Raw genomic sequence first — 27,695 nt, forward strand, 5'->3', positions numbered from 1 at the left:
AACCCTCCTGGGTTTTGGCTTCCTAAGTCAAGAGCCTATACAAGAAGAATCATTTGAGTGCTTAAATCCATTGTAATAATATTGCCAAATCACTTGCCTCAAACTTCTTTTTTGAAGGACTTGGAGTCTACTTGAGTTTTTTCTTGAGAGCTGGCACTCCTGTTTCTGTGAATCAACAATAGTTCTCCGGATTTTTTTTGCAAGACTTCATTATTCATCATCGTTTTGGTATGACAGGAGAATCCTGTGTCCCACAGAATTTTTAGAGTTCACCTGCTGGTTAATATTCCCTTGCATGTCAGCATGTGGAAGCAGTAGATTAATTGTTTATTTATTCTTAACTTGTATACCTACAAATACAGTCTAAAAATAAAGGACTGGCCTGATTCTTTACATTTGTATACACACAGCTTTTGTTATTTTTTCCACAAGTGACAACCTGAACTTAATAAGATAATGAGAGGACCACAACTCATAGAATCATAGAATCATAGAATGGTTTGGGTTGGAAGGGACCTCAAAGATCATCTAGTTCCAACCCCCCTGCCATGGGCAGGGACACCCTCCACTACACCAGGTTGCTCAGCACCTCGTCCAGCCTGGCCTTGAACACTTCCAGGGATAGGGCATCTACAACATCTCTGGGCAACCTGTTCCAGTGCCTCACCACCCTCAGAGTGAAGAATGTCTTCCTTATATCCAATCTAAATCTCCCCTCTTTCAGTTTAAAGCCATTGCCCCTTGTCCTATCACTACAAGCCCCCATAAAAAGTCCCTCCCCAGCTTTCCTGTAGGCCCCCTTTAGGTACTGGAAGGCTGCAGTAAGATCACCCCGGAGCCTTCTCTTCTCCAGGCTGAACAGCCCCAACTCTCTCAGCCTGTCTCTGTAGCAGAGGTGCTTCAGCCCTTGGATCCTCTTTGTGGCCTCCTCTGGACCCACTCCAGCAGCTCCATGTCCTTCTTGTGTTGGGGACTCCAGAGCTGAATGCAGTATTCCAGGTGGGGTCTCCCCACCTGGGGAGAATGGGAATACTCCCCATTCCATAGGTCTAAAAGAATCTGCAAAATCCTGTTTTTCACCCTTGAACTGCCTTTTATTTGCACATACGCTGCGTCATTGTATGACATTGGCTTTTGAATAGATGTGTGTTACGTAAAGCTAATACATTATTCTTGATTTTGTTTTGCAGTACAGAATTGGGCAACTGTACATGATAAGCAAGCACAGCCATGAGCAGAGTGACCGAGGTGAAGGTGTGGAAGTGGTGCAGAATGAACCCTATGAAGATCCAAACCATGGCAATGGTCAGCTAACAGAAAAACGGGTCTATCTCAACAGGTGAGTGCCATAAATCTGCTGCTCTCAACATGGGCTGTGTTAAAAAATTTGCAAGGAATATCTCTTCCAGGCAATAGCCTTTTTGTTTCCTGTAGAACATGTTGCCATGAATATGTGCCTCTTCCTGGTGGCTGCAGGAAGAAGGAAGGTGGGATAGACCAGTGGCTTGAATTAGAGAAATTAGTTGTCATTTCTTCTGGAGTATCTTTTCCAAGAGAACACATTATAACTTGGACTTAAGGATATACTGAAAATCAGAACTTTTTTGTTTTCTTTTAAACTTAACAACTGTTTGTCGTTCTGTTTTCCAAAATTATGAGGGGAAAAACAAACAAACAAAATAAAAAGCAAAACCAACAAACACCCCTACCCCCATAAAAAACCCAGAACTAAACCACTAAAATGATTTAAGGGTTTCTGGCTTCATAATAATGTCACAAAGCCAGTACTCCATTTTTGGTGAAAAAAGATTTACCTCAGCAAAATTAATTGACGTTTTGAATGACCATTGGACTTGTACAATGATGACCTTCTGTACCAAAATAATAGGCTTAAAGGCAAGATGGAAAAATTTGCTTTTGTTTCCGAAAAGTTCCGTCATTTCTTAAAAGTGAAATATGTGTCTCTTCCTATGGTGAAATTATACTGCTGAGGGCCAATGCCTCCACAGTCAAAGGCTGGAGATCTTTTAAAATATATATATATATATTTTTGTGTGTGTCCTATGAAATATATTGCTCAATCTGTTCCTGTTTTTTACTACTGCTGATCTAATTGAATATCGCTGCTTTTCTGATGTTCTTCTCTTCCCCTGAGCCTGATTAGTTTTATTAAGCTTATGCTCTACAGCGTTTCACAGTGGGCATAGAAACACTACAGCTGTTGCTTCTACATTGCAAGTTACTCCTCCACTGCAATCCTGATGTATCTAGCCTTAACTCAGGCTAAATTGAATCACCCGTAATGCTGCACGCACACACACACAGAGTCCAATAATATATATCTTGCCAACATTTAATATTATTGTGATTGTAACTCTGTTCTCTCACAGGCTAGATACAGGACTTGGTAAAAATCAATAAATGTGTTCCTGTTGTAGAGCTCCCAGAAGTTTGGGGGGTTTATGTTTCTGGATATTTCTTTCCTTCATGTTAAAAAGAGATAAGGCTTTAAGGACTGAAGAGCATTTTCAGAATTACCACTTCAGGGTGATTCAAATAACCACAAGGACTGTGCCCTAGAAAGCATGTAGAAGACATGCTTGGAAAGTACAGAGTTTCTGGTAGTGCAGGCAATGGAACAAAGGATCTCTTCGTCAGCATTGTCAAAGAAGAGCTGTGGGCCTGCAACAACCTGGGAGGTGTACCTAAAGCTGTAGTGAATGTTTGAAGTAAGGCTTACTGAGTTTAATAATTATGAATACTCCTTGATAATGATCACCAGGTTTGCTATGTGAATCTGTCATGATTCTGGTTTTGGTGTCACAATATGACCAGATATTGCAGTACTGTTAAAGCTTTGTGGAAAGGATCAGCATGTTTTCAGGCAGCTATGGATTTTGCTGAGAGGTCAAGATCTCTCTGGAAGACTTCACTCAAGGAGATAAGCTGCCATACAAGGCATACAAACTTCTCTGCCTTTCTAAGGAGTAAGGGGACTCCTTACACCCTCATATTTCCTTCTTCCGGAGTCCACTGCTCTAATAAACTTCCTAGCTTTGCTTCACTTTATTTTGCTCTAGACTGATCTCTTGTGCATAAATTGAGCTTATATATTTCAGTGATGGTTTCTTGGAAAGGTTTGTGCATTATTTTCACTTATCTGTTCTTGCCTGCTAATACTTCAGTTCTTGCAGAGGATCTTGCTTACCAATGATTTCTGTGGGAATGCCTTTGGGAAACACTTCCTCCCTATGTGCTGAAAGACTGAACTTCATCTAGGGAAGGAAGAAATTTTTTTTTTTTTTTTAAAAAGAGAACGTGATAAAGATGCCTGTGCTGCTAAACCAGAAATATTGTATTTTCTTTCTTTGAGTGGATCCTTGGAACCATTCATGTGTGTCTATGACTGTGACTTGCTGACAGCTGTGAGGATAATGTGTATTTTGCCCATGAAATTATTTGCTTTGGAGATTTGCCATACCGTCAAAGATAGGTAGACAGGCAAATATGATAAAATCAATAACCAAAAGAAGGGCAAAATGAGCAGCTGTATGTTAATAAAGACATTACTAATAACGTTTTTTCGTGTCACTGTCAGCCTTAGTTATATTCAGATTTGTTTACTGCCTCTTACTGAATTGTTTTCAGAAGCTGAAAGTCTGCATCCTGCAGTATTTGTTATTTAGGCATCAGAGTAAAGTTTAGCAGGGGTAAGGGAGGGTACAGAGACATACTCATCAAAAGTCACTGACAGAGGCTGAGAAAATAAACAAAAATGTGATACAGTGAAGTCTATTATGCAGTGTGTAAAATGCTGCTTAAAAGACTGAACACAAGAAAGGCTTATGTAGAGAGAAGAATCTGGTTTTGAGCAATGTCATCAAAGAGCAGAAGTCAATGCACTTGACTTTGACTCTTTAGATAATGTACTAAAGTCTGCATTTTGCCTCTGGACAAATATAATATTTATGTATAACTAGATCATGATTAAATAAGCCTTAATGATCCACACTCTGTATTTTCCCCAGAAATTGGCTAATATGGAAAGTCAGTTTACTTTCTGCACACAGTTATCTAAACATAACTGTTTCAAACATTTACACTTGGAAAACAGGTTTGAAAGCATCTACTTTAGTTCAGTAAAGATTCAAGCTTAGGCTGGGTGATCTGCTCAACACATCGCCAGACTAGTACAATTTTAACGAGGTCCGTGACGTGCAGGATGGTTGTGCTCTCCAAAGGTCTGCCTTCCTTGGAGTGACCAGTGCTGCGTCTTTGTTATGGCAGCTGCAGTGGTTCTGACTGGTGTCATTCAGAAAGGACTGAAAGATGAATTCTCATGAACTTGCCTTTTTGAAATATATGTTTGTTCATCACTTCTTGGTATCCGGAGTGAGCAGAGTTCTGGAAATGAAAGACCCAAGATCCATATAAGGAAAATGCTCCGACTCTTCCGTTAGTATTATTTAATTACCCTTTAATGATCTTGCCGTGTCCTTTATCCACATCTTTCATTTCTTATTCTACTGCTGTTGTACCACTGCATTGGTAAGTTCTCTTGACAGACTGAGCTCTGAGCTATGACATCGGTTCCATTAATTCTCTTCGCTTTTGTGATTTACTTTTCCCATCAGAAAAATGGGAGTAACACCACCTACCAGCCTCACAGAGGTGTTTTGAGTGATTTGTTAATTTTAATATAAAAGCTTCCTACTCAAGACTTGGTGTTGGTAGTGTAGGAAGAGCTGCGCACGAGGTGAGTTGAACGTGAGGGTTGTGTGCTGGCAGAGAATATGGAGGAAGAAGAAATAGTCTCCAAGAAGAAATAATGGAATTGAGATCCAAGTGGGCTGACATCACATATTTACTCCTGACCTTGTTAGAGAGTGCCTCCCTGTGGTTAAGGATTCTGTGGGACAGGTACACCTTGTGTGGTCTAACCTGCTGAGTTCATCCATGACCAAAGGTTTGAGGCCAGAAATTCTTGAAATCTGCAGCCTCGATTTAAATCCGAGCAGAGGTGATTGCAGCGGCACGATATTGCTCGCTTCGAGAGGGGAGCAGACGGACGTGCTTTCGGACGTGCTCCTGGAGAAAGCTGAGACAGAAGGCACAGTCGTGACATGGAAACACTGTTGTGAAGTCTCGTATTGCTGTGTGCTTCGGAACACACGCCACATTATGAGCACATTTTGGAAGTATCTTCTTTTCTACAATACTCATAAGTCCTAACATATTTTAATTTTATATTTTCTTTTTATTTTCAGCAAACTGCCTAGCTGGGCAAGAGCAGTTGTTCCCAAAATATTTTATGTTACAGAGAAGGCTTGGAATTATTATCCTTACACCATCACAGGTAAGGAATAAAGCAGAAATTATTAGTGACTTGTACTTTTGGATAGCTTAGGTTATCTTCAGAAGCTCGAAGTTACCTATTGAGCCAGAGATACCAGGTTACTTTAACGACTCTTGTTGAATTGCTTGTAGTTTTCCGTCTTATGTTGACTGATACCAGAAAATAAAGATTATAATAGGGAAAAACTGCAAAGAAAACATCAGGTGCTTAGATTCTGTGCTGACTTGTACCCTTTATTGTCTCATAGGCTTTAGTCAAATATAAATCAGCAGATTATCTGACACTATTATTAATGTATGTTTACTGTAAGGATCTTGCATCATTGTTTTATGTCATATTTCTTTTTTTTTTTCTTTTCCCTTATCGTTCTGTTTTTTTACAAATGGACAACTGGAAATCAGAATACACAGTAAGTTTTTCTTCCTCTTTTTATTCTAAAAATAGAATTATGTGAAATGTAGCAGTGTAATTCAAATCGATTCCTTCTTGATATCACTAATACATAATGCACTCAATAGTGGAACTTTATTTTAGCTCTTTGTTTAAGAAATTTAAGGTTAAATTTGAAGTGTTTCTGTGGGGATCCTATAAATTATTTACCTTATTTTTTATAACTGCAAAATAATTTGATATATTTTTAGTCACTGACTGTAACAAAGAGAAACTTCTGTAAAACAGGGCAAGGCTCTTAAGGTTCCATTTATTACGTGGAGGCATGAGAACAGATTTTATTTTATTTATTGTTTTATTAACTTATAAAATGCTCATCTCTGATATAATATCTGGGAAACTGTACAATCTGTAGACAAAATTAAACATAATCTGGGCACAGTGCCCAGAAAAAGCAAGTATTCCCTCTAGCAGAGCTAAGGCAAAATATAGCATATAAGTCATGAGAAAAATTGTTTTAAATGTCCTGGCCTCAATAATATACAGTAAGTTTTCAGCATCATTTGGAAGATGAGGAGGAGATGGTGAGGAAGTTCCAGGTGAAGGGACCTTTCAGAAACTCCTGCCTTCATTTAGTTTAAACTTCTGACTGTAGATAAAACATAATCCACTCATTTTTCTTAACTCTGTAGTGCTGAAAATGTTAGCGCAGTTTTTTAAAAAACAGTAAAGAATACAGAAAGGAAAAATATTTTAATGTGATAAATGTGAAAGACATAAAAGGATTTAAAGGGTCAGATCTGGAAACTGGAGACTTAGAGTTGAAACTTTGATGACCATGTTTGAAAATGCAAAGTACCAAACTCTGCTTTTCAGTACGTGCTGTAGATACTTATTACATATTCTGTTTTGTTTCATGTTTAAAATTATTTGATTGTCAGAGGAAACCAAAATGTCCCATAATGGACAGTAGTAATGAGGGGATGGGCTCACAACTATTTTTGTGGGAAGATATCTTCAGTAGGGCCTATCACAGTTTACACTGATTAAGGGTTTACCCTTTGATAGCAGGTTTAATCTTAGGTTAGGAAGATGATGTGCTATTGGTGTCTGTTACTTGCACTCTGTTGTATATTTTTTTTGTTTAAATTAAAGTCAATTTGAGTTTTTTAATGTGATTTCTTTTTTCCTTTAACTGAAAGTGACAAGTAGGAATGGTTAAAGAGGTGGTAGCAGGCAGAAATGTGTGTCTGAATTTGAAATTCAATACATTATCAAAACCAAACAGCAGTGCTGTACTCAAAGAATTTGAATCAGGAGGTGATCTTTATCCAGTGTGATGAGACAACACCTGGAACACATTTTGGTGGAGGTCTGTAGAAGGTATACAGCTACAGAGATGTTCAAGAGCATCAGCAGAAACGATTTCAGGATTGAAGAGACTCGTAAAGAAAAATTAAATCGGTCTACAAATGTAGAAGGTAGGCAAAACAGTCACTAAGTGACAGTATAACTGCCTAGGGGAGTTGGGGACTCATTACTCACCGTGGTGCAAGGAAACAGAACTAGAAATATTGGGATGAGATTAAGGAAACTGTACTTCAGACAAAAACCTAAAATATATTTTAGTGGAGCTGATAGACTATGAAATTATCTTCAAGGGAAATAAAGTAAGTGCCTTTGCCTCAAACTGTTGAATCTAGAACAAAAGTGTTAAATATGCCACTGGGAATAATTCCTATCTTTGTCTGGAATGTTTCTCTAAATTTTGGTCTTCTATATTCATTATAGAATTCTGAAGGAAAGAATAAACCCACAGACATTGCCCAAAATATCTAAGATAGCTTGGAAACCCTTTTCTTAAAGATAGCAAATTCCCTCCAAAGGGTCTGTGGGACATCCTAAGAATTAAATTGAGTATTTCAAGGAAAACTGGTTCTAAAGACAGGCAAATAATTGGATAAATAAAGCATAATCTTACTAAGTCAAGTACATACTGTTACGTAGTATGCTCACGCCTTCCTTAACCTTGTAAGTTCCACTCTAAATAAAGAGCAAGGACCTTAAAGGCTCAGTAGTGTTACTTCAGTGTACGTTAGTGATTTGGAGGAGGATTTGAACAACAGACTCAATCTCGCTGTTGAGAAATTGCGTTCAAGCAATTCTCAACTAGCATTCAGAGATTCAGTGCAGAATAATTTCATCGATCTGATTTTCCTGTGAAATATTATGGATTTCATAAATATGACCTTCTTAAGGACCTGAAATTAGGACATCATCTAAGAAAAAAAGCTGAGCAGGCATTGAAAATAATTTCCAGAATAGTATTCTTTTCAATGGTGGTATAAAAAGCCAAGAGTGATTGGATGTGTCAGGAGTGGAAACAGGAATGGAAAGTAGAGTGTCATGATGTTAGTACTCTGTAATCTGGGTCCAGTTCTGACGGCATCCGCTTTAGGGAATGGTATTCCTTACTTAGCAAACGCCTGAATTTGACAGCAAACAACAGGAGGTGACTGCTTGTTCTACTACCAAATCTCAACAACCTTATTAGTAATACCTAGAGCAAATGACACACTTAGGATGAGCTCAACAGAATTACTGCTTTTGTGGTGTGTAATATGTGAAATACTGGAATGTCAGGAGAGCATTCCGAAATGTAGGTTACGCTGTTTGTGGAGGAGGGCCTCATTAAAACTGCAGTACAAAAGACTTCCTATCAGGAAGACGAGGCATGGGTAATGTCCCAAGAACTGCTGTATCAAACCTTGAGCTAATCCTTGCAAGCTTCCTGCTGGCATTGAGAGAGAGGAAGAAGTGGAAAAAATACTTTCCAAGTTGAAGCCAAAGGAAGTCATCGATTTGGGGGTACTATTTAGAGAATAAGATACTCCTGTGAAGTTCAAACCCTTGTTCTAGTGGCTGGGGCATTACTTATTTACTGTATATGAGGAAGTGTCAAACTTACAACAGGAGTTGCTTTGGATTTGATCTTGTGATTAGAAACCTGACAAGATGTCTTGCTAAAATAAATGTTTCAGTTTTGTTTATCAGTTCGTTTAATATTGTGCTTAGGTTGATGTTAAGCTCATAGATTTGAGAGACTGTATTTGGGATGCAGCAGAAAGGGAGCCCTATAGAAGTAACACCTTGGGATTCTGCTCTGTGAGCAGTTGCAGGACTTGGGCACTGGTGAGGGCCTCCTGTCAAGCTTCACACGCTGTTGGGGAATGGTTGTTGCTAGCTGCTGGCTTTTAGAAAGAATTCCTTTGCTAGTTGCAGGCTGGAGCCTTTTTCACTTGGAGGATGAAGGAGAGATGCCTTGCAGCTCTCAACAAACCCTTATGTCCCAGCCTATGACAGCATTTGCAAATATGTATTTTTGCTGTAAAATATTTATGCTGTTCTTAGATACGTAGACAAGAATGAATGACCTTTCAGAATGCTTTCTTTATTTTTCTTTCTGAGGTTGTCCAGCTAGATTAGAAATAATTAACTAGAAAGCAAATCTGTCTCTGTTGCAAACCAAACGAGAAAGTATTGCGTAGAACTGAATTTCTTTACCTGCATTGGAATATTGTTAGACAATGAGCAGCACAGAGCAAATATCCATTTGACCTGTTCAAGTGGCAGGTGAGATTCTGGACAAAAAGAGAGGAGCCTCAAGCAAACAAATAATCAGATCACGAATATCAGGTGACTCAAACACAAAAAATTCATATGATCAAAGTACACTGAAAATGAGCCTAACAAAGTTTAGCCATCAAGTTGGAGTACAAAAAGGTTAGGAAAAATACAGAGTTTAAGCAAACTCTTCTGAGTTTGAAGGTGCAGGTCAAGTGTTTGCCAGGAATAATTTCAAATAGTTTTGCTGTCTGATCTGAATAGCTTCAGTGTTGTTAGCAATATTTCAGTTCTGGGGCTGAAATTTAAAAACAGCTGGATAGGTGGGTTTTTATGGCCAACTGTTAATTTCATGATTATAGGTATATAAAGCAAAATAAACACTAAAAATGGTGTGATTTACTTCCTGCAAGGAGGAAGGGCATTCTTTCAAACTGCAAATGTCTCAAATTAGCTTAGGAAAAGGATATAAATTCAGAATATTTTTTATGAAAAACAGTTATGGGACAGAAAGCAGGAGACAACGATTCCTTTGATGATAGATCACAATGGCATTAATTCTTGTACAGCAAATGACTGAGGCAAATAAAATTATTTCATCTGGTATGTGTTAAGGCCCCAGAGTGATAGCTGCTAAATGTTCCATTATTGACCTGCTGGTTTCTGATTACTTTTGAGAACAGGCATGTTATGTGCTTCACTTGGTCAGCTGTGAAGTAAATTATCTGGAAGGAATGTTTTTGTAATTGTTATTTTTATAACAAGATGACTTGAAGAAGGAAAAAAAAGTTGTTTCAGATAAACATTGCAAGGAATCTGTAGAGAGGTTCTTTCCTGTGTTCTCTTTATCTGATTACCAGTGCTTGAAATTTGGATGTAACCCGTCAGTTTTCAGTGCAGAAACTTTTCTCCAGCTTGAGTGTATGAAGAGTCTGCATCAAAAATGCAACAGAACCTGTATTGCAGGATTAGAGCCTAATACGAAGTTAGCACCGAAATTCCTCCCCTCTCTCCCCCCAGCTTAGAAGACAGGCTAACTGGTGACATTACCCTGGGGAAACACAGATTTGGTTCCTTTATGGATTCTAGCAATAGGAAGGACCTCTGTAGTATTTGTAAGAAACAATATATTTTCAAAAAGCTGCAAACCTGTATTCTCATTTAATAGCTTAATCCTATCGAAACAAAGTAAATCAAACTGCTTGGGAGAATTCCCTTTTTCCACCACTGGCTTATTATAAAGGAATCCAAACCCCTCTCTGATTCATGGTACTGTCATTTTCATGTGTGCACGCTGCTTCTCACTTCTGTCCCTCCTCAATAAACACGTTACTGTTCCCATGTATGAGATGGAGATCCTAAGGGAAAGCAAAGCCAGAAATAAGTGCTGAGTTTCATAGTGGTTGGAGGCAACTTGGTAGTTGACTGTTTCATCTTCGTGTTAACGTATGTAATAAAAACAAATAGTAGGTTTTTTTCTGAGCTTGTTGATGAGAGTTTGACTCCCTTGCTTATTTTCAGGCTTTTTTTTTTTTTGCATTGTTCTTACTCTTTCCGCTCAACAGCACTTTTTCTGCTCTTTGCTACCTTCCTGTGCTTATCTTGCTTTCCAAATTTTCCTCCTTCTCGTTGAGTCACATCTTCCAAATTCTGCCATCACCCTGCCCAACCCTTTCCGTCTATTCTCTTCCGACTTTGTCATCCCAATCGATGCTAGCTTGTGCAGTAAGTATCCTGTAGCACACAGCAGCTCTGTGTGCTCGCGTGCAGTGCTGTCCGCAGTATTCTGAAGGTAGACAGTAACATGGTGGCCATTTTCAAAAAAACTCTGAATATTCAATTAAAGAAACTATCTTTATTCTTTCCGTAAATAGCTGAAGGAAAAAGGAAATACTGTAATTTGAAACATGCTGTAGAGACATCACTATTATCTTCACAAATCTTCTTGCATATAGAGATGACATCTTGTTTATCCATACCCACCTGTGATTTTGATTTTTCCTCTGCATCCAGGTCTCTCTGTTCTGTCCTCACCATTGTCCAGAGTCATTGGCAATCTCCCATGTTACATCTCTCTTCCCATTCCATCCATCCTTCTCGTTTATAAATGTCCCTTGTTGCTCCAGGGCTGGTGTGTGTGTGTGCCTGTTCTCCCTCCTTGCCCCTTGTTGTGCTGGGCATTCCCTCCTGCCTCAGTATGTCTGGGGACCCCATAGTCCTCACTTCCCCTTTACCTATTAAGGAGAAGTAGGGACTCCATTTGTCTTTTCCAGGTTTTTGATCTTCAATAAACAAATGCTGTTACCTATTGACTACTAAAACAGTCCAAAAACTTTGAATTCAAAGGATGTTGTATCTAGAAGTTACTCTGTTAAAAAAATCTAATTTTGCTTGGCCAGCATCATCTCATTGTAGCAGTTACTGTGATCTTTAGCTCTAGGCTCCATGGAGATTGCTCTGTAAAGGATCTGATTCCACCTATGTTGCCAAAACACTGTATATGTAACCATTAAAAAAAAAAAAAATCAGCCTGAAAAGTGATTGGAGATGAGAGAGAACATTTATGAAATGTCTGCCTCTCCAGGCTTTTCTGTTAAGATTTAGAGGGATATGCTGCTGCTTAAAAAAAAAAAAAAAAAAGTGGGATTAATTTTTACTGCATGAAAATAACTCCCAAGGATTGTAGATTAATATTCACAAGGCACAGGAGAAGTGAAGTGCAGTGATGAGTTCTCTAACAGTTCTTTGAAAATTCTGCAGAAAGAAACAAAATGGAAAATGAATCTAGGTAAAACGGGGTATTGATGAAATGGCACTCACTCCTACAAAGCAGGTTACAGGGGGTAAGGAAACCTCACTTACCCTCTGTCCAATATATTTACTGGCAACTTTCCTGCAGCCACCTCAGGTGCAATTACTATGCAAAGGTTATTTTTGCAGCCCTCTCCATAAAATGATTGTAAAACACCATATGTGCCTGACTGTCTCTTTAAGACTTTGGCAAGTGTTTTGGCACACTTAGGTTCTACCCTGTTCTTGTAAGTGTTGCTTATTGCTATGGCAACACTAATCAATCATCATGCTAAAAATAGGCCTTTCATTTTTCAAGAGGTTATCTGTAGTGAATTGAAAATGCAACTGCGGTCTGTGTTTTCCGTGTGCTGCTTTCATTTGGCTTGATTTTAATCTGGAAATACCCATGCTTGTGTGTGGCGGTCACTCTTACAGACTCTGGTTATTTCACCAGTTACTCTCTTGAGCCTTAAACCTCTCCTGGTTCTTCCAAAAGGGATGCCAAATACAGAAAGTTTAAGAAAATAAACAAAAAACCCAGAGTATTCTCCTTATTGGTTTTTGAGTGTCACATGTGTACTGGATTATAACAAATTTTTAAGGACTTTATAATACCTCTAAAAAATCTGGAGGTGACAATATAAAAGACGCCTACTTTGAGAGCTTTACACAAAGAAACCTTATCACTGAAGACACTAGGACTCTGAAGATTTTGTCCTAATTATGCAGAATTTAAGTCTAATTTCAAGTGAAGCATTCAATTTGCCACCATTTTTTTCAAAGAGGAACCTTGCAAGCTGTAGAGATAGTGAAATGGAAAATTGGAAACCGTGCCCTGTGCATTCCTGTGTGTGCTCAGTGTATCGATCGGCTGCCAGGTTTGTGCTGGAAGAACACACGCGCCGGGGGAGGCAGAGCAGAAAGGGAGTGGTGCTTTGAAGGGGGAAAAAAAAAATCTACTAAAAGGCTTATTACCTACTGTTCACTCCCAAGTTTGATTCTGACTGTTGCATAACACTTTTAATCCCTGGCTAAGTAAATATGCAGCCACTTGAGGGGAAAAAAAAACCCAACAACTTTTTCATGATGAATAATAAAGTCTTTTGAATGATGCACGAACAGTTTTCTGGTTCTGCCAGAGCCCTCTGCCAATTAGTCAGAGTGCAGCTGATGAATCATGAGACACATTCTGTGAAACGTTCAAAAATTTGGACCCTGCTAAGTGTTCCTGAAACCCAGCGAGACCCCCCACAGCTGCCAGTGGTTGCCAGTCAGTTGAGTTTCTGAGATGCATATTTGCAATGAAGTCCTTTTGGGTTAATTTTAGTTTTCATGTGGGGTGAATTCATGTTACCATTTATAATCTCAAATTAGATTGTTATAGTCCTCGCAGTTACACTAAATGCGCAGGGAAGTTGACTTTTGATAGCTTTGTGCAGTAAATTACTTTCTGCTCTCTAATGAGGTGGCTTGAGGTAAATGACATTTATGATTCTTTTCCATAATACTGTGAAGATCCTTAGTCTTTTCCTAATATTTTTTTTTTAAATACAACACTAGAAGATCTCTTTTTCAAATTAGATTTTAGATTCTGGGTCACAGGAAACAACTGGATTCAAGCAGTGACTTGCTGACCTGCTACAGGCAGCCTAGTGCGGCCTTAAGTTGAACACATGAAGTGGCTGCACTTCAGAGTACCGTGATCAGACTCATTGCTGATAAACTCGGGACGATGACTGAAAATAGTAGGTGTTTTTTGATTGCAAGGTAAAAGGGAAATCTGGCATTTGGCTTTATTCAGAATTTCCTCTGAAACTGTGGCTGTACTTCAAATCAACAGCACGAAAGTTTTTCATATTTTGCATTTTTATCCTCCACTGTACCTGGAACTGTGACCTAAAAGCAGCAATTTTGATAAACGATAATGTTTTTGAGTATTGAAAAATGTTCTCCATCCAACAACTCCTGAATTTCTGTAGTTAGATCATAAGCAAAGATACTCTAATCAGAACCAGAGATGAGGAACTATTTTGGTAAGGGTGTTAGTTTTGTATTAGCCGTGAAGGTGGAAGATGCTAAAATGAAGTTCCTTCTGTCAATGGAGTTTTCAAAGCTGACAGTGAGACCATGAAAGCAGCACCAAGTCCAGTGGTGGACCCTGCTACTTCTCAAAGGAGCTGAGAGAACTGCACTGCTCGGAGCCGTTAGGGTCAGCATAGTCAGAGCAGTTTCCATAGCCACTGGGGTTGCTGACAAACCACTGGACTCAGGCTGTAGAACTTGAAAGTTTGCAAACTCACAAAGCTCTGACCTAGATACCCAATTTGCTCAAGCATCACAATCTTGATGATCCTTCCGCTAGTGATAGATCATTGATGTTACTCTGTTTTGCGTTTTTATCGATTACTAGATTTTATTTAGAGGGTGTTGATTTTGTTTAATTGTGCAGCAAAGAGAATTAAATTTTCATTCACAAATCAAGAGTGCAGATGCTTAAACACACACTAACATGTAAGTAAAATATGGCCTAGAGCAGTAACCTTGAAATATGCAGACACGATGCCAGTAAGCTGTATTTTCCTAATAACTGTTCTAAACAATTAGTATATCGCAAATAGTGTGGCACACATCTCTGCCATTTTCAGTGAAATTGTTTCTAAAAGCTGCTATTCAGACCTAAGCATTGAGCCCTCGGTAGTGCAGTACCAGTAACTGTGTTCAGTCAGCAGTACCAGTAACTGCTGATAAAACAAAATATTCCTTGGCAGTCTCCTCTCGTTTCCTCAAGGACGCTTTCCCACAGGATGCCCATATGCAGAGGTCTAAGTTGTTGTCAGCAAGAGCTCTGCACACCTGGACTGTGACCCTTGTAGTTATGCATCTTTGTAAAATTCAAGGCTGCCACATACTAAATTTTTGAGATCAATAACCCATGTTTTTACCACTCTAGAACCAATGTAGTTCTTTTCCAAATGCTCTAAAAACTGTGCAGTAGATGGTGTCTGTCATTAGGTTATACATTTTTTTTGAAATCTGCTTTTCATAATCCACCTCCAGTAGTAATTTACTTTTCAACCTTCCATGTTCTCCCGCAAACACGGAAAACAGCTAGAATGTTGGTTTATGCTGTTTGAATACGAGTCTTCTTTCCCTGTAGTGCCTACTGTTTGCTAAGGCTTTTGTTTGCAGATGCCTTTGGATGCCTGCCAGACTAGGAACAACATACTGAGATACACGGTGAAACCTCAATTGGGAGGATAGCTGGATTTTTTTGGTGTTAATTTATGTTGCAAGATCCCCAGTTCTGGCAGATTGCTTATAAACTTTGCATATTTCCAGCTGACGCTTCCTGAGATGTATATATGGGAAATGTTTAATTGCCCACAAAATATGGGTAATAGGAGCTAGCAGATCTGTCGCTGAACTTGCCCCATCCTGCATGCCACGTACTGCTGATTTTTTTGCTTTCTCTTTTTTTCCCCTCCCACATATTCACTCAGTGAACACGTTGCATAGCTCAGAGCTAGGCACAGTTCAGGTTGGGTTGAAACTCAGAAATGTGCCGCTCACAGAAATCTTTAATAAAAGGCAAAACACTTATAAGATCCGAAGAGAAGCCTGTGCGATCTGGGCATCTGCAGCACCACCATGTTACATGGAGCGTTTTGTTATGCTAGTGGGAAGACAGTTTGACCAGAAGCCTTCCATGGCACCAGAACCTTATTCTGGCAAAACTCTCTCACTCTTTTTTTTCGGCAAGGATTGATTCTAGGTGTGCTCATCGAACACTAGATATCCTGTGATCACAAGAAGGTTGGACAATGATTTGTTGGGTGATACCCATGGAATCAGGAATATATTTTCTGTAGTCTCAAAGGAACTAGCTCCTCATTTCAATTTTGTTGCTCTACAGCTGGCCTTGTAAAGCACCTCTTTTCTTAGTCATCAGCCTCTCCCTTAGAAGAACATTCCGACTTTTATCAAGTTCAAACTTGGACCAACAACAATGTGAACACTGAGGCATCATAATATCCTCGTTGTATAATCTGCATGTACAGCCCAGGAAAGAGTCAGAGTCTTTATAAAGACACTTTGCCGTAGGACATTTGTGATGCACCATACAAGGACCTGGAACTTCAGTTTCACTGGCAGTTGATGTAAGAAAAGATTTGATGACTCATAGTAAAGATGCTGAACGTCAGAGTCTGTTAGACAGCTACTCTGTCTGCCCGTCTGAAAAGTTGATTTGAAAGAACAACTGTGAAATGCTAAAGAAAAGCTATTAGAAATAGTTTTCCCACTGGAATTCTGTTGCCTAGTATTAAAAATTCTAGTCTTGATAAGACAATTAAATTAAGCAATCCACAGAAAAATAGATTTATTCCCATGTAAAATACTGAAATATTGTCTTTAATAGAAAAACATTTGTGCATTTGTTATTTTCTTGCATTATTATCTAAAGATCGATTTGGATTTAGTATAAAGGAATTTCCAAACCGGCTCATAATCCACCTTAATTTCTTTAATAGGAAATTATGCTAAAATGCATTTCTCACTGAAAATCAGAAAAAGCCCTCACACGTCGAAGCGTTGTTGCGTATTTGGTTACACCTGCAGGCGGTGAAGTGTCCGTGTACTGTTTTGTATGAGGGGTGGACTGGTCCATGGTGATGAGTATCTAGTTGCTCTCGAGACCTTAGTGACCTGAATTTGTAACAGGACACTCGGGACGTTTGTACTCTTATGCATAGTGAGCATGACAACTGTTGTGTCGAGTTATTCTAGAGTACTTATACTAATTTATTTCTACTTGCATTGTAGTATTCAGCTTTTACACAGAATCTCTGCATCCTTCCAGAATCATAAAAACCTTCACTCAAGTTCTCTGTACACTTACTCTATTTCTTGAAGTAATATGAAAAAAAAAAGAAAGCTGATACCAAACAGGATGTACTGAATATGTCAGCTGACGGAGCAAGGAATATTTTTTGTGTCAAACATATTTTTCTTTTGTTGCAGTGTTCATTTTTGCCTAAATTCTCCATTCATATAGAGACAAAATATGAGGACAACAAAGGAAGCAATGACAGTGTAAGTATGATGGCTTCTGCAAAATTTAGTTTAATGCTTTTAGTTAATTGTGTTCTGTATCTGGGAGTTACTCATTACTTCTCTAAACACAACACAATTTGCATATGTGAATTTAGTCCTGGTGAACATTCGTGGAGAGTAAAGAAAAGATAACGTTTTTGTTTGGTGTAATCATATTGGACTTTATCTGTTTCACATTATTCTCTCTGAGTAAAGGGGGTGGAATTCAAAGGAGCTGTTAGGAAGAGCAAACAGGAAGCTCAACAGGGTCAGCAATGAGAGATCTCAGTAAACAACTTCAGGAGAACAATGGCTGGACTATTGAAGTGATGCTTTTGGCAATCGCTTACCAAAAGTTACAAAGTTCTCAGAGCTTAGAGATGAAAAGGATAATTAACTATGCAAAATCCTCTCTAGAGGAAGGGTGGGAGTGAGTTGCCAGCAGCTGCTGATCAAGAGATGTCCCGGACTAGAAGGCAGGAGGTCAGTCAGACTGTGTTGCCCTGACAGGGAGCAAAGCAGTCCTACAACTTGCAAGAAAAGAATAATGTTCCATAAAGCCAGGCACGTAAAGATTGAACCCATGGATGAATACACAAATATGTTCCAATGCGTTTCATTTTGTTATGTTTTAAACAGTAATTTGTTACAGACTTACAGGAAGAAGTTTCTTACAGGTGCAAAATACAGGTTGAAATGTCTTGAAAATTGGTCTGCAGTACAGAGACCTAATGCAGGAGTGTTCAGACTCATTCTTGAGAAAGAAGAAGGTGGTAAAGCAGGGTTTAGGGGGTCTGAGGCGCAGAGCCTTGCAGTTTCCAGGGTGTCCCTCTAGCAGGCACCTTGTTTAGCCCTTATTGAGGTGAGTGTTGTGTTCTCCAGATGGGAGATGCATTTCCCTGACCGCCTTTGGCCGGCGTGTTAATAAGGCCGACAGCTGTTGCACTGCTTACGGCAGAATAATTACATGTAAAAGAACAAGATACAATTTTGAATAATGTTTTTGGCATACAGACACTTTCCCACTGGGAACACGACAGAGATCGTGCAGTAGCCACCAGATACCGACAGCTTTCAGTCACTGTTAGTCTAAGCCAGATCCAGATCAGTGAGGGAAGAAAAAGTTTTACCGACTATGTGAGCATTATGTAATTTATGCACTTTTTAATGTTCATTTCTGCTTTTTGGCAGCGCTTTAATTCAGAGCAAGCCCACACCTTTGGTTTCAGGAGGGTGCAGACTAGTTTGCTGGTACGTTATAATGTCAGCAGTGAAAAGACACGTTGTGTACTGATGCCTGACAGAGGAAGAACTGAAGCTCTTTGATCAGTGAATTTTCATTTTTTTTCTGTGTGTCAGCTTAGTGGCTAAAATATTATGAATCAAGCTCTGAATAGTACCCATCCAGTGATTTTGAGATGAAAGTAACACAGAGGTAGCATACTCAGGGATGTAAATTAAAGAATCTCTGCTCTACTTGAATCCAGCTCTTCAGATGTAATTTTTACCAGAGTGCCAGTGGGGTGATACTGTATTACCCTTGTATTGAGGTACCTGAGTCACAGACTAGGCAAGTATTTACCAAGATTAACAGATTTAACTGACCCTTACTTGAACCGAGGAGGAGAAAGAGAAGCTGAATTAGAGGGCTGCATTCCAGCCCTAATTTCCATGACTTTGTAATTCTGAGAGCTGTACTGTTCACTAGTGTGAACACAATGAACCAGTGGAAGATCTACATCTTTTTGCTGTCGATCCAGTGACATGATCTGGTGACACAGTAAATACGGAGAGACCTGATTGAGCCTGTGGAGAGACTTGTGTTGTACCAGACACCTCAGAACTAGGACTAAGAGTCAAACTTGTTTCTATGACTCCACAGGTAAGATTAAATATCACTGAAGAAACTGTGAAGTGTATTTCTCCTTTATATCAGTCGAGTTTAGATTAAATTTCACTACATTCACCCAGTCAGAAAACAACAGGAAACACAGCATCCATTTCTACAGATTTTCAGAGATACACTATATTTTTCTTCATTGCAACTATCAACCTTGGCTGATGAAGAAATAATTAATCCAAACACTTCTGTAAATATTGCAGTTGTAATGCAAAATATACTGACTGAATAGTAATATTACAGTAATGAGGATAATAATGCATGTCTGATTTTAACTATTTCTAGCTACATTTTTTGAGACCATACAGGCTTTTTGAAATCTTTGAACTCTGATCTATTCTTGATTTCCATGCTATCTAATGAAGTAGATATTGATTGTAAAAAGCAATAATTAGATACAAGGATGCTAAAGCTAGTTCCATTGATGAGTGGAAGAAAGCAATATAAATGCTCTTTGGTTCCTGTTGTCATTCAGCAGGCTAGTATATTATTAGAATTATTTTCTTTAACATGTTGCATTACCTGGTAAAATTCTACCTAATTACTGTAGTGTAGCTTGATGCCAAAGTCCTCCTGATTTTAATTCACGCTTGTCATGGCAGAATAAACTAGTGAAACAGTGATACCTGCTTTAGAACCTGATTTTTCTATGTCTTAGACTTTGTCATCATTTTAACCTATTTTAAATATAGGTTATTGTTCCAAACTGTTAAAGTTTGCACTTGATTTGCACAAATATAAACTTTGCCAGAAAGAACAAGAGATAAAATTAGATAAAAGGCGAATGAAGCTCATGTAGCTGCAGTAGGGCAGTACCATAAATCCATCCAGTTGTGATTTCCAGTGCTACAGCACAGCTGATTTTGCTGTAGTGCATCTAGATGTTCACATGGCAACTCTGTCCTTAAAAAAACAAAATCAGTGTTGGCTGAACCTGTTAGTACATCAAATATTGTCGCTGCTACCTTGCAGCTTTATAGCTTCATTAATAGCCTTAGAAACTAGACCAATGAGTCAGGCCATTCAGTGTTTCCTCTGACGGGTCTTTTAAAAAGAAAACTTAGTTTAAAGAGAAATTTTATTTTAATTTTACTTTTATTTTAAATTTCAAAATGTAAATGCCACTGTAGGTGGTATCTGTAGAGAACATGAAAATATTGCTGCCCTGTTGCATCTTTAGCTGCTTACACAAGTCAGGGTTGCAGCAGGAACTGCTGGGAAGAGGGAAGTGCAGGTGCCTACAACAGGCAGCTTCAGTGAACACAGACAAGCCGTGAAAGTGCTTGTTGATGGCTCTGTGCACACTTTGTTTCCACGTAAGAAAAATTAGCAATTAGGGAATTTGAATATAGATACAAAGTCTATATTTTGAATATTAAAACCGTAAGTTAAATACAAGAGAATTCTGAAGGTTATCTAATTAATGAAAAGGTCAGAAATCAGAGGCAGGAGTGGTCTAAGTTGCAGTTTGTTTGTGACTAAATGACATGAACAGACTTTGTTAACCTCTTTTTTTATTTGGGTGGATATTGTATTCTTTCGACAGTCTATCGACTGGGCAGTATTTATGTCACGTAAGTCTAATTTTATTCTGACCAGTGGATCACCCCCACTTTTCGCCATCTCTATTCTTACCCTTTCAGAGTACTCTACAGACACATACTTTGTTTCTTTTCCATTTTAGTGGGGAATGCTCCAACTTAGACTTTCTGTTGATTACAAAAGATCCACCACATGGCTCCAGTGGATTCTGTAATCAATGCACAATGATCCTACGCACTGCAGCTCCATGTCTGTTCTTGCGTGCCGCAGTCTAGTCCTGGAGAAAATTTCTAAAAAGCCATCTGTGGCCGAAGGTAGAGCAAAGGTGAAGTGAAGGCAGACATTGTTCAAGCAAATCACTGAATCACAGAGGCATTTCACTTTTCCTGTTTGTTGCAGAAGGATCATTATGTTTGACTGGTATTTGTTGGTTTGTTTTGGTTTGATTTTTTAGTCACATAATTAATTTCTGCTGATATTTGAGCAGTGAATTTTTACCATCTGATAGTGGCTGGGGAAAGTAAAAAAGCACAGCTTGTAAAAATAATCCAATAGTTGTCAATAATGGAATTTCACTGTATGTTCAACTTAATAGTGCCTTGTTCTTTGCAGCAACATTTTGCTCTGGAAAACTCAATGGCTGGATCTTGATTATTGAAGAATAACATGCAGGATCTTAAAATAGCATAATCTTTCTTTTTGCTAAAGGGCCACAATATCTATTAGCAAGAATAACACTATTATGGCGCAGAGATTTCGAGGTAGAGTTGTGCTTCAAGATGGCAAAGTATGGGTATTGGTGGGCACGTGTTTGTAAGTGCATGTCTCAGTAATGCTGATGAAATTATGAGAGCTGTAGCACTAATTCTTTGTCAACCAAGAGAAAAATATATTGTCAATGTGTTTCTTGCCTGTCAAAGATAACATAGTGTTGAAAATGCGTGTCTCAGAATGACCGATTGCCAAAGGAAAACAAGAGGTGGTTCTGTATTCCATGTAGGTACAAAGTAACACCAGCATCATCCAACACATTAATAGCTTGAGCACGCTAAAACCAGCCAGCTACTAGCAGATATTATTTGATATGCAACCTAAGTAAACAGCAGTGCCATCATTTAAAGGAAGAAAATCCTTTCCTGACAGTGAGTTCTAATTCCGCAGCCCTGCAGACGACCGAGGGTGCAGCATCGGAGCATTCATCATGCCTCATCCTTCGTGTGTGTTTCTGAAGTGTTGGTTGTGAAACATTTGGCTAAAATAAAATAAATTTTAGGTATGGCCAGCTAAGAAGAAAAGCTGTTCCTAGTTTTGCTCTCTTTAGAGTGGTTTTTTCCTCTATTTTTGTCTCCTATCTTAGCAACATGAAACTAGGTTGTAGCAAACTTCAGTATGGCACATGTAAATGAAATGTGAATTCCCTATTTAAGGAAACTGCTAGGAAACACTGATTTAGCTGAATTGGATTCAGCTGTGCCCTGGCTTAGCCTCACCACACTACAGGACATCATTCTGTAAATTGTCTAAAGGATTGCTAGGCATCAGTGCAAAATCTGTCAAAATCAGTGCTAGGGTCACTTTCAGGGATGATTTTCTTTGCACCTGGACTTTTTCTGTAGGATAGTATTGGATATCCATTTGTCTCCTGTATAATTTGCAATAGAAAATCTTTATTTTGTGAAGCTCTCCCCCTCTAATAAGTCTTAAAAACTGCAGGCAAACAAGTGGAGAGGTTAGCCTAAAATTCCTTCTGCATGAAGAGCTCTGCTTTTGTCGAACACAACTACGAGTCATATGTCGCAGGCACATGCGACTGTCGCAGAATGTAAGATAAACTGACAGAGAGTGTGAACAAGTAATGCGGCTCTGCCTCTGCTTTTTGGTTTTTCTAAATGTGCTGCTGAAGTTATTTAGTAAATCTAGCACTTGAAATAGATGTGACTTTAAGAAAACTAATCCCAGTAAATATTCTTGATAGCGTATTATGGTCTTGGAAGCATAGCTACTTCGACATAATTACATAAAAATACATTTCTCCGTTCAGAAAGTACAAATCTAAATGAGATATTTTATAAGAGATGGAATAATAGACGAGTCGTGACATGGAGATAAAAAGGAGCAGGGAGCAAGGCTGCTTATAAATATGTAACTGCCTTTGTGAGCTCCGCTCCGTGCAGACAGTGATGTTCCCATGCTGTTTAGAGAGCCAGATCTACTGCTCTCAGGGAGAGATTCAATCTTTTCCCATGGAAGAATTGCTCCCAATTATGTGTGTCCGCATAAATAGTTTTAGCCAGTGAACAGGTCGAAATTGGTCAATTCCTGTGATCTTTGCCCAAGTAACTCTCCAAAGTAAATGAACAGACTTTGGGGGTAACCAAGGTTGGAACATGACTTGCGGAAAAGTTACACACTGAACAAAACTCCATAGATTAAGTTCAGAGTGGGTGTTCTTTAACATTTTAGACCAAGTTTTCCTTCAGAAAAATGAGAGTTAAATGGACCAGATGACACAACCTGCAAAAGGATGCTGTAATAATAAATTGGAGACTACCCAGTACTTCTGACGATGGCAATCTAAGGAGATTAGAATTTCAAGTTGGAGAGAAGGTTTTGTGCCAGGTTTTCCCTTTTTTAATAAGAGAAGGAAAAAAAAAAAAAGCTTATTCTTGCAGTCCTTACTGCAGTTATACCTCTCACTTTCACATACTATGAAATCTAGATTTAAGCCATACTACACATGATGGATATGTGTGTATTCGACTCACAGAGAGCACTTGTCATCGTACAGATTGCTCAATACAGATGACAGAAAATACAGAGAAAACCCAAAAACTTCAGGGAAATATCAATATTTGAATTAAAAAAGGAGCATATATATTGCATATATGCATCTAAGCTTGGGGACTCTTCTAGCTCCATACTGTATTTTTTCCATTTTCTTGAAGCTTGACGACAAATGAATCGATATAGTAGGGAGAAAGGCAGAGATGAATTTCATTTCAAATTCTAATGTTCAAAGACATTTTTGTCACGCCATTCATGTCATAGCCTGCCTGTCCCACTGAGATGTCATCTTGTGATGTCCAGCTACTGCACAGGCAAGATTTCAGTTTGCTGAGATGCCTGTTGGCCTTGTTGGCAGGGCAGAGAAAATAGGGAGGCAGAGAGGGAAGAACAGCACGTTCAGGCATAGATATTAACTCGAAGGATTTAATAGAAGGGGCAATTTGATTTATAATAGAAATTCTCATCTCAATAAATTCCATTTATGCATTGTATATTGAACAAAATAGTCATTTTGGCTTAAGTGTGTAGATAGGCACAGGTGTCTAATTACTTAGCTACCATATTACCTGCCCATAATCAATTTAGGAGTGCTCTTATTCTTTGGAAAAAAATCTTTTAGCTCTTATCTGTTTCATTTCTCTTCCTTCGCGGCATGTCTCAGCAATGCCTGACTATCTGGATCTAACATAACAAGTAAGAAAAATGTAGAGATCTTTTCTCACTCAAAGCCTTACAAGGAACAAAAAAAATAGCTTCCAAGAAAAAAACACACCCATTTTCAAATTTGTTTGTTTATAGGGCAGAATTCTCTATATGGGTTGCCATATCACTTTCATCTCTTACAATTTATTTTAAATTGATCTGTTATTTAACTACTTCCACAGGAAATTTTATGTCCTGTATGTATCAGTGTTTAAAATGCAGATTAGTGCCTTATTACAGCCTTCTGACCACAAACTCCTTGTTTCTAGGCTGGTAAGAAAAAACATTTTGTAGTAAAGACAGAGACGAACAACTTTCCAGCTGGTAGTCCCTTGAACGCCTTGTTTGCTGTCAGTGAAAGAAAAAAAAACATCACAAGAGAGAATCATATATTGCAAAACAAAGCCGAGCCAAACAAGTACGAATTTGACCCTCACAGTCCCAGTAGTGTAGGTGAGTGAGGAGTTTGCCAGTGTGAATGTAATCCATGGATTCAGCAGAGTCTGGCTTTTATCCTATTTATATCCAAGCCAGGTTAGCCGTGGTGATTAGCCATAAAAGTTGAATTTTGAATTAGCCACACCTGAATGAGGCTGAAGCCAGCAACTTAGCCTGATGATAGAAGGAAAAGAAGAAAAATTGGAAAGGAGCTTGTAGACATTAAGATATTTAAGATATCTTAAGATATTTAAGACATTTAAGATATTAAATTTGTTATTGACTTAACCATCATCTCCTAACCTGACTTTCCGTTCTGGCTTGGGCTGCAAGGAAAAGAGAAGTTGCTAGCTAGGCCATGTCACTGTAGGCCATGAGGAAAACAGAGGAAAGGGATTTAAATACCCCAGCACTTATATTTCTGCAGTGTCCTGTATGATCTTTCTTTCCTGAGCTACTAGAATCATCTGCCAGGGTATTTTTTAAAAATTTTCCCCAAAAGAAACTACTGACAATTGTAAAGATAACCTAATAAAACTCTTTCTTCTACTTTTTGTCATTCTGTGAGTGAATTAGTCTAAATAATGATGAGTTTTTATTCCTCTTAAAAAGTGGAAGTGTATAAATGTTTGTCTGTTCTAAAAAAGCTGTCACAACCACCCCAAAAAAAAACAAAACCCACAGCAAAAAGGACACTTCAGCCTGAATGTTGTTCTTTGTTTTCCATTTGATTATGTATTTCAATCTCAATTAATTACTTGGCTTCCAAATGTAAAGCCTGTCCAGTTCTTCCCAACATAATATTTAATATTCTGCCTTTCTACATCATCTTCTTAAGGATACAGATTGTTCTCACCGTTCATTTTCTGCACATTTGCAAACACAGTTGCACAGATTGGACGCCTTATGCTTCTTTGTGTGGCCTTTAATCTCTTCCTTTAAAACTTTTAAATTTCCCTTTTCTCTTTGATCACAAAGGCAATAAACCCATCCTCCCTACAGGTTTTAAGACAACCCGAGGTTATATGGCTAGGAGAGGCAATAAGGGAATTAGAGCTAAGAAAGAAATCGGTCTTGTTTGCTAATGACTTCTTATTTTCTGCTGCTGATAGAATGCGAAGATTAAATCTCTGTCTGCAAATCTTGTGAGGATAATCTAAGAAGGAGAGAAGCATAAATGATTAGACAACAACTTCTGCCAGCAAAGGGAAGCGAGAATGGCATTCGACAAACTTCTGGAACAGAGGAAATGGTCAGAGAGAGCCTAAGCAGCAAATAAGGCATAGTTGAAATGGCTGAAAAATTCCTCCTGGTTTTGACAGATTGGCAAAGGCATCTGCCATCCCTGCTTCTAGCAGAGCATTTGAAGGAGAGAAAAGGAATTTAAAACTATATTACTTAGAGGTGCAATATGTGGATCAAACCTGCAACAGAGCAGGGTACGTTTCTTCAGATAAGATATTGGATAATAGTCCCAATTAAGGTCCTTGCAAATGCACAGAGATATGCATCTGCTTAAATTTATTAGACTTGTACTTAAACCATAAACTGATTCGGACCCTCAGCTGACCTGGTAATGTCCATTTAAGAGAAATCTCCATTATTTTATTTAAAGCTCAGAGATTATGGTAAAATGCATCTGGTTCCAGAAATAGTTCAAGTGATTTCATCAAGGGACTGCTCTGTGTATCTGGATTTGTTTAGGAAAAGAGCGAGGGAGGAAGCTTATAAAAAGCGACCTATATTATATGTATAAAGCATAGCAGTTGCTTAAAAAAATGTACCCCAGTTCTAAGAAAGAGCATTACAGGAGGAGGACCTCTCAGCTCATATTTGTTCAAATAATTAACATAATTTTTTGCAAAACAAGGATTAGAGACAGAAAATAAGTACACAAATCAAAAGAGACTGGAGTTTCCCTTTGTTCTGTTCTGCAGTTTGAGACACGTTAACATTTTCTGTCCAGTTCAGTAAGCGTTCAGTGTTGCCGATCTTATTCCAGTACTGCTAACTACCAAGACAAGTTAAAATTGTAGAGCCAAACTTCAGCTTTCCATGTACGTGGGGTACGATTTCCTGAGCATTGTTCTTCTCACCAGCTGGTGTAGGTGTTCGTTGCAGTCCGTTGTTCACTTTGAACACTTTCAATGGGCAGCGCCTTTCTTTCAGAAATAATAACCTAGTAGTCTTCTTACTGAAGAGTTGCTGGCATTTTGTATTTTTAACTGTTCCTGTCGGATGAAATGAAATTAACAGAGCGTTCACTACATTTATTTAAAAAAAAAAAAATAAAAAAAATTTAGGCTTCCTGGAAACCTTAGCTATAGAACATTGTGCCCCAACGGAAAAAACACATCGTTAGCTTGTTACTGATCTTGACAGTGTATGCACAACTTCCCTGAATTTTATGGCACTAATTCATGAGAGCTTTTTAACTAGTCGCCCTTTCCAAGTCCCAGAATCATGAGTAGAAATTTATTGCAGGCATAGCGTAAGTCACGTGGGTCACTAAGATGCCTAAATAATGAAATTATGTACACAGGCACAGAAGCATGCTACGCTGCAGATGCAAATGACCTGCATTTTCAAAATATATACCCATCATTTGCCTTGCATAGAACAAGAGGCTTGGTGTTTGAGACCAGATCCTGAAGGATTAAAAAGAAAACAAGCTCTGTGTGTGCACAAATGGATAGTGGAAGTTTCCAGCTTCCACCGAGGGCAATTCAACCAAAATTTTGATTCTCGGTTTAACAGCGACTTAGCCTGACTGGTTCACACAAAACACTTGCATTTCCTTATTGTCCCTAGAGTGAAAAGGTTAGAAACTGATCCAGAGTCTAGAAAGTCAGGGGTTTTGTGCAGTGATGGAATCTCGTTCGAAGATTAGAACACGATAAATCCAGTCCTAGTTGGCTTTACGATTTGTGACTGAAGTCCCTTTTGCAAAAAGTGCAGCGGAGAGCAGCGGCGTGAGCAGTAAGTGCTGCACACGATGAGTTGTAATTAACAGGCCACCGTCTCTCGATAAGACATAGCGGATTGTTCCCAAGAAAGTCCGTGGCATAATTC

General features: G+C 38.6%; 1 protein-coding gene across 1 annotated transcript in view; it reads left to right on the forward strand.

Annotated features, from left to right (window-relative positions):
- PITPNC1 (phosphatidylinositol transfer protein cytoplasmic 1) overlaps positions 1 to 27,695 on the forward strand; it is an 88,815-nt gene that overhangs the window by 39,817 nt on the left and 21,303 nt on the right. The window contains exons 2-5 of the mRNA XM_086624024.1: positions 1,191 to 1,339; positions 5,268 to 5,356; positions 5,758 to 5,765; positions 17,183 to 17,254. Of these exons, the coding sequence (XP_086480150.1) occupies positions 1,191 to 1,339; positions 5,268 to 5,356; positions 5,758 to 5,765; positions 17,183 to 17,254 (318 nt within the window). The remainder of the gene's footprint in view (positions 1 to 1,190; positions 1,340 to 5,267; positions 5,357 to 5,757; positions 5,766 to 17,182; positions 17,255 to 27,695) is intronic.

Source organism: Tauraco erythrolophus, chromosome 20 (genome assembly GCF_009769465.1).
Source record: "Tauraco erythrolophus isolate bTauEry1 chromosome 20, bTauEry1.pri, whole genome shotgun sequence".
In the NCBI taxonomy this organism is placed as follows: Eukaryota; Metazoa; Chordata; class Aves; order Musophagiformes; family Musophagidae; genus Tauraco; species Tauraco erythrolophus.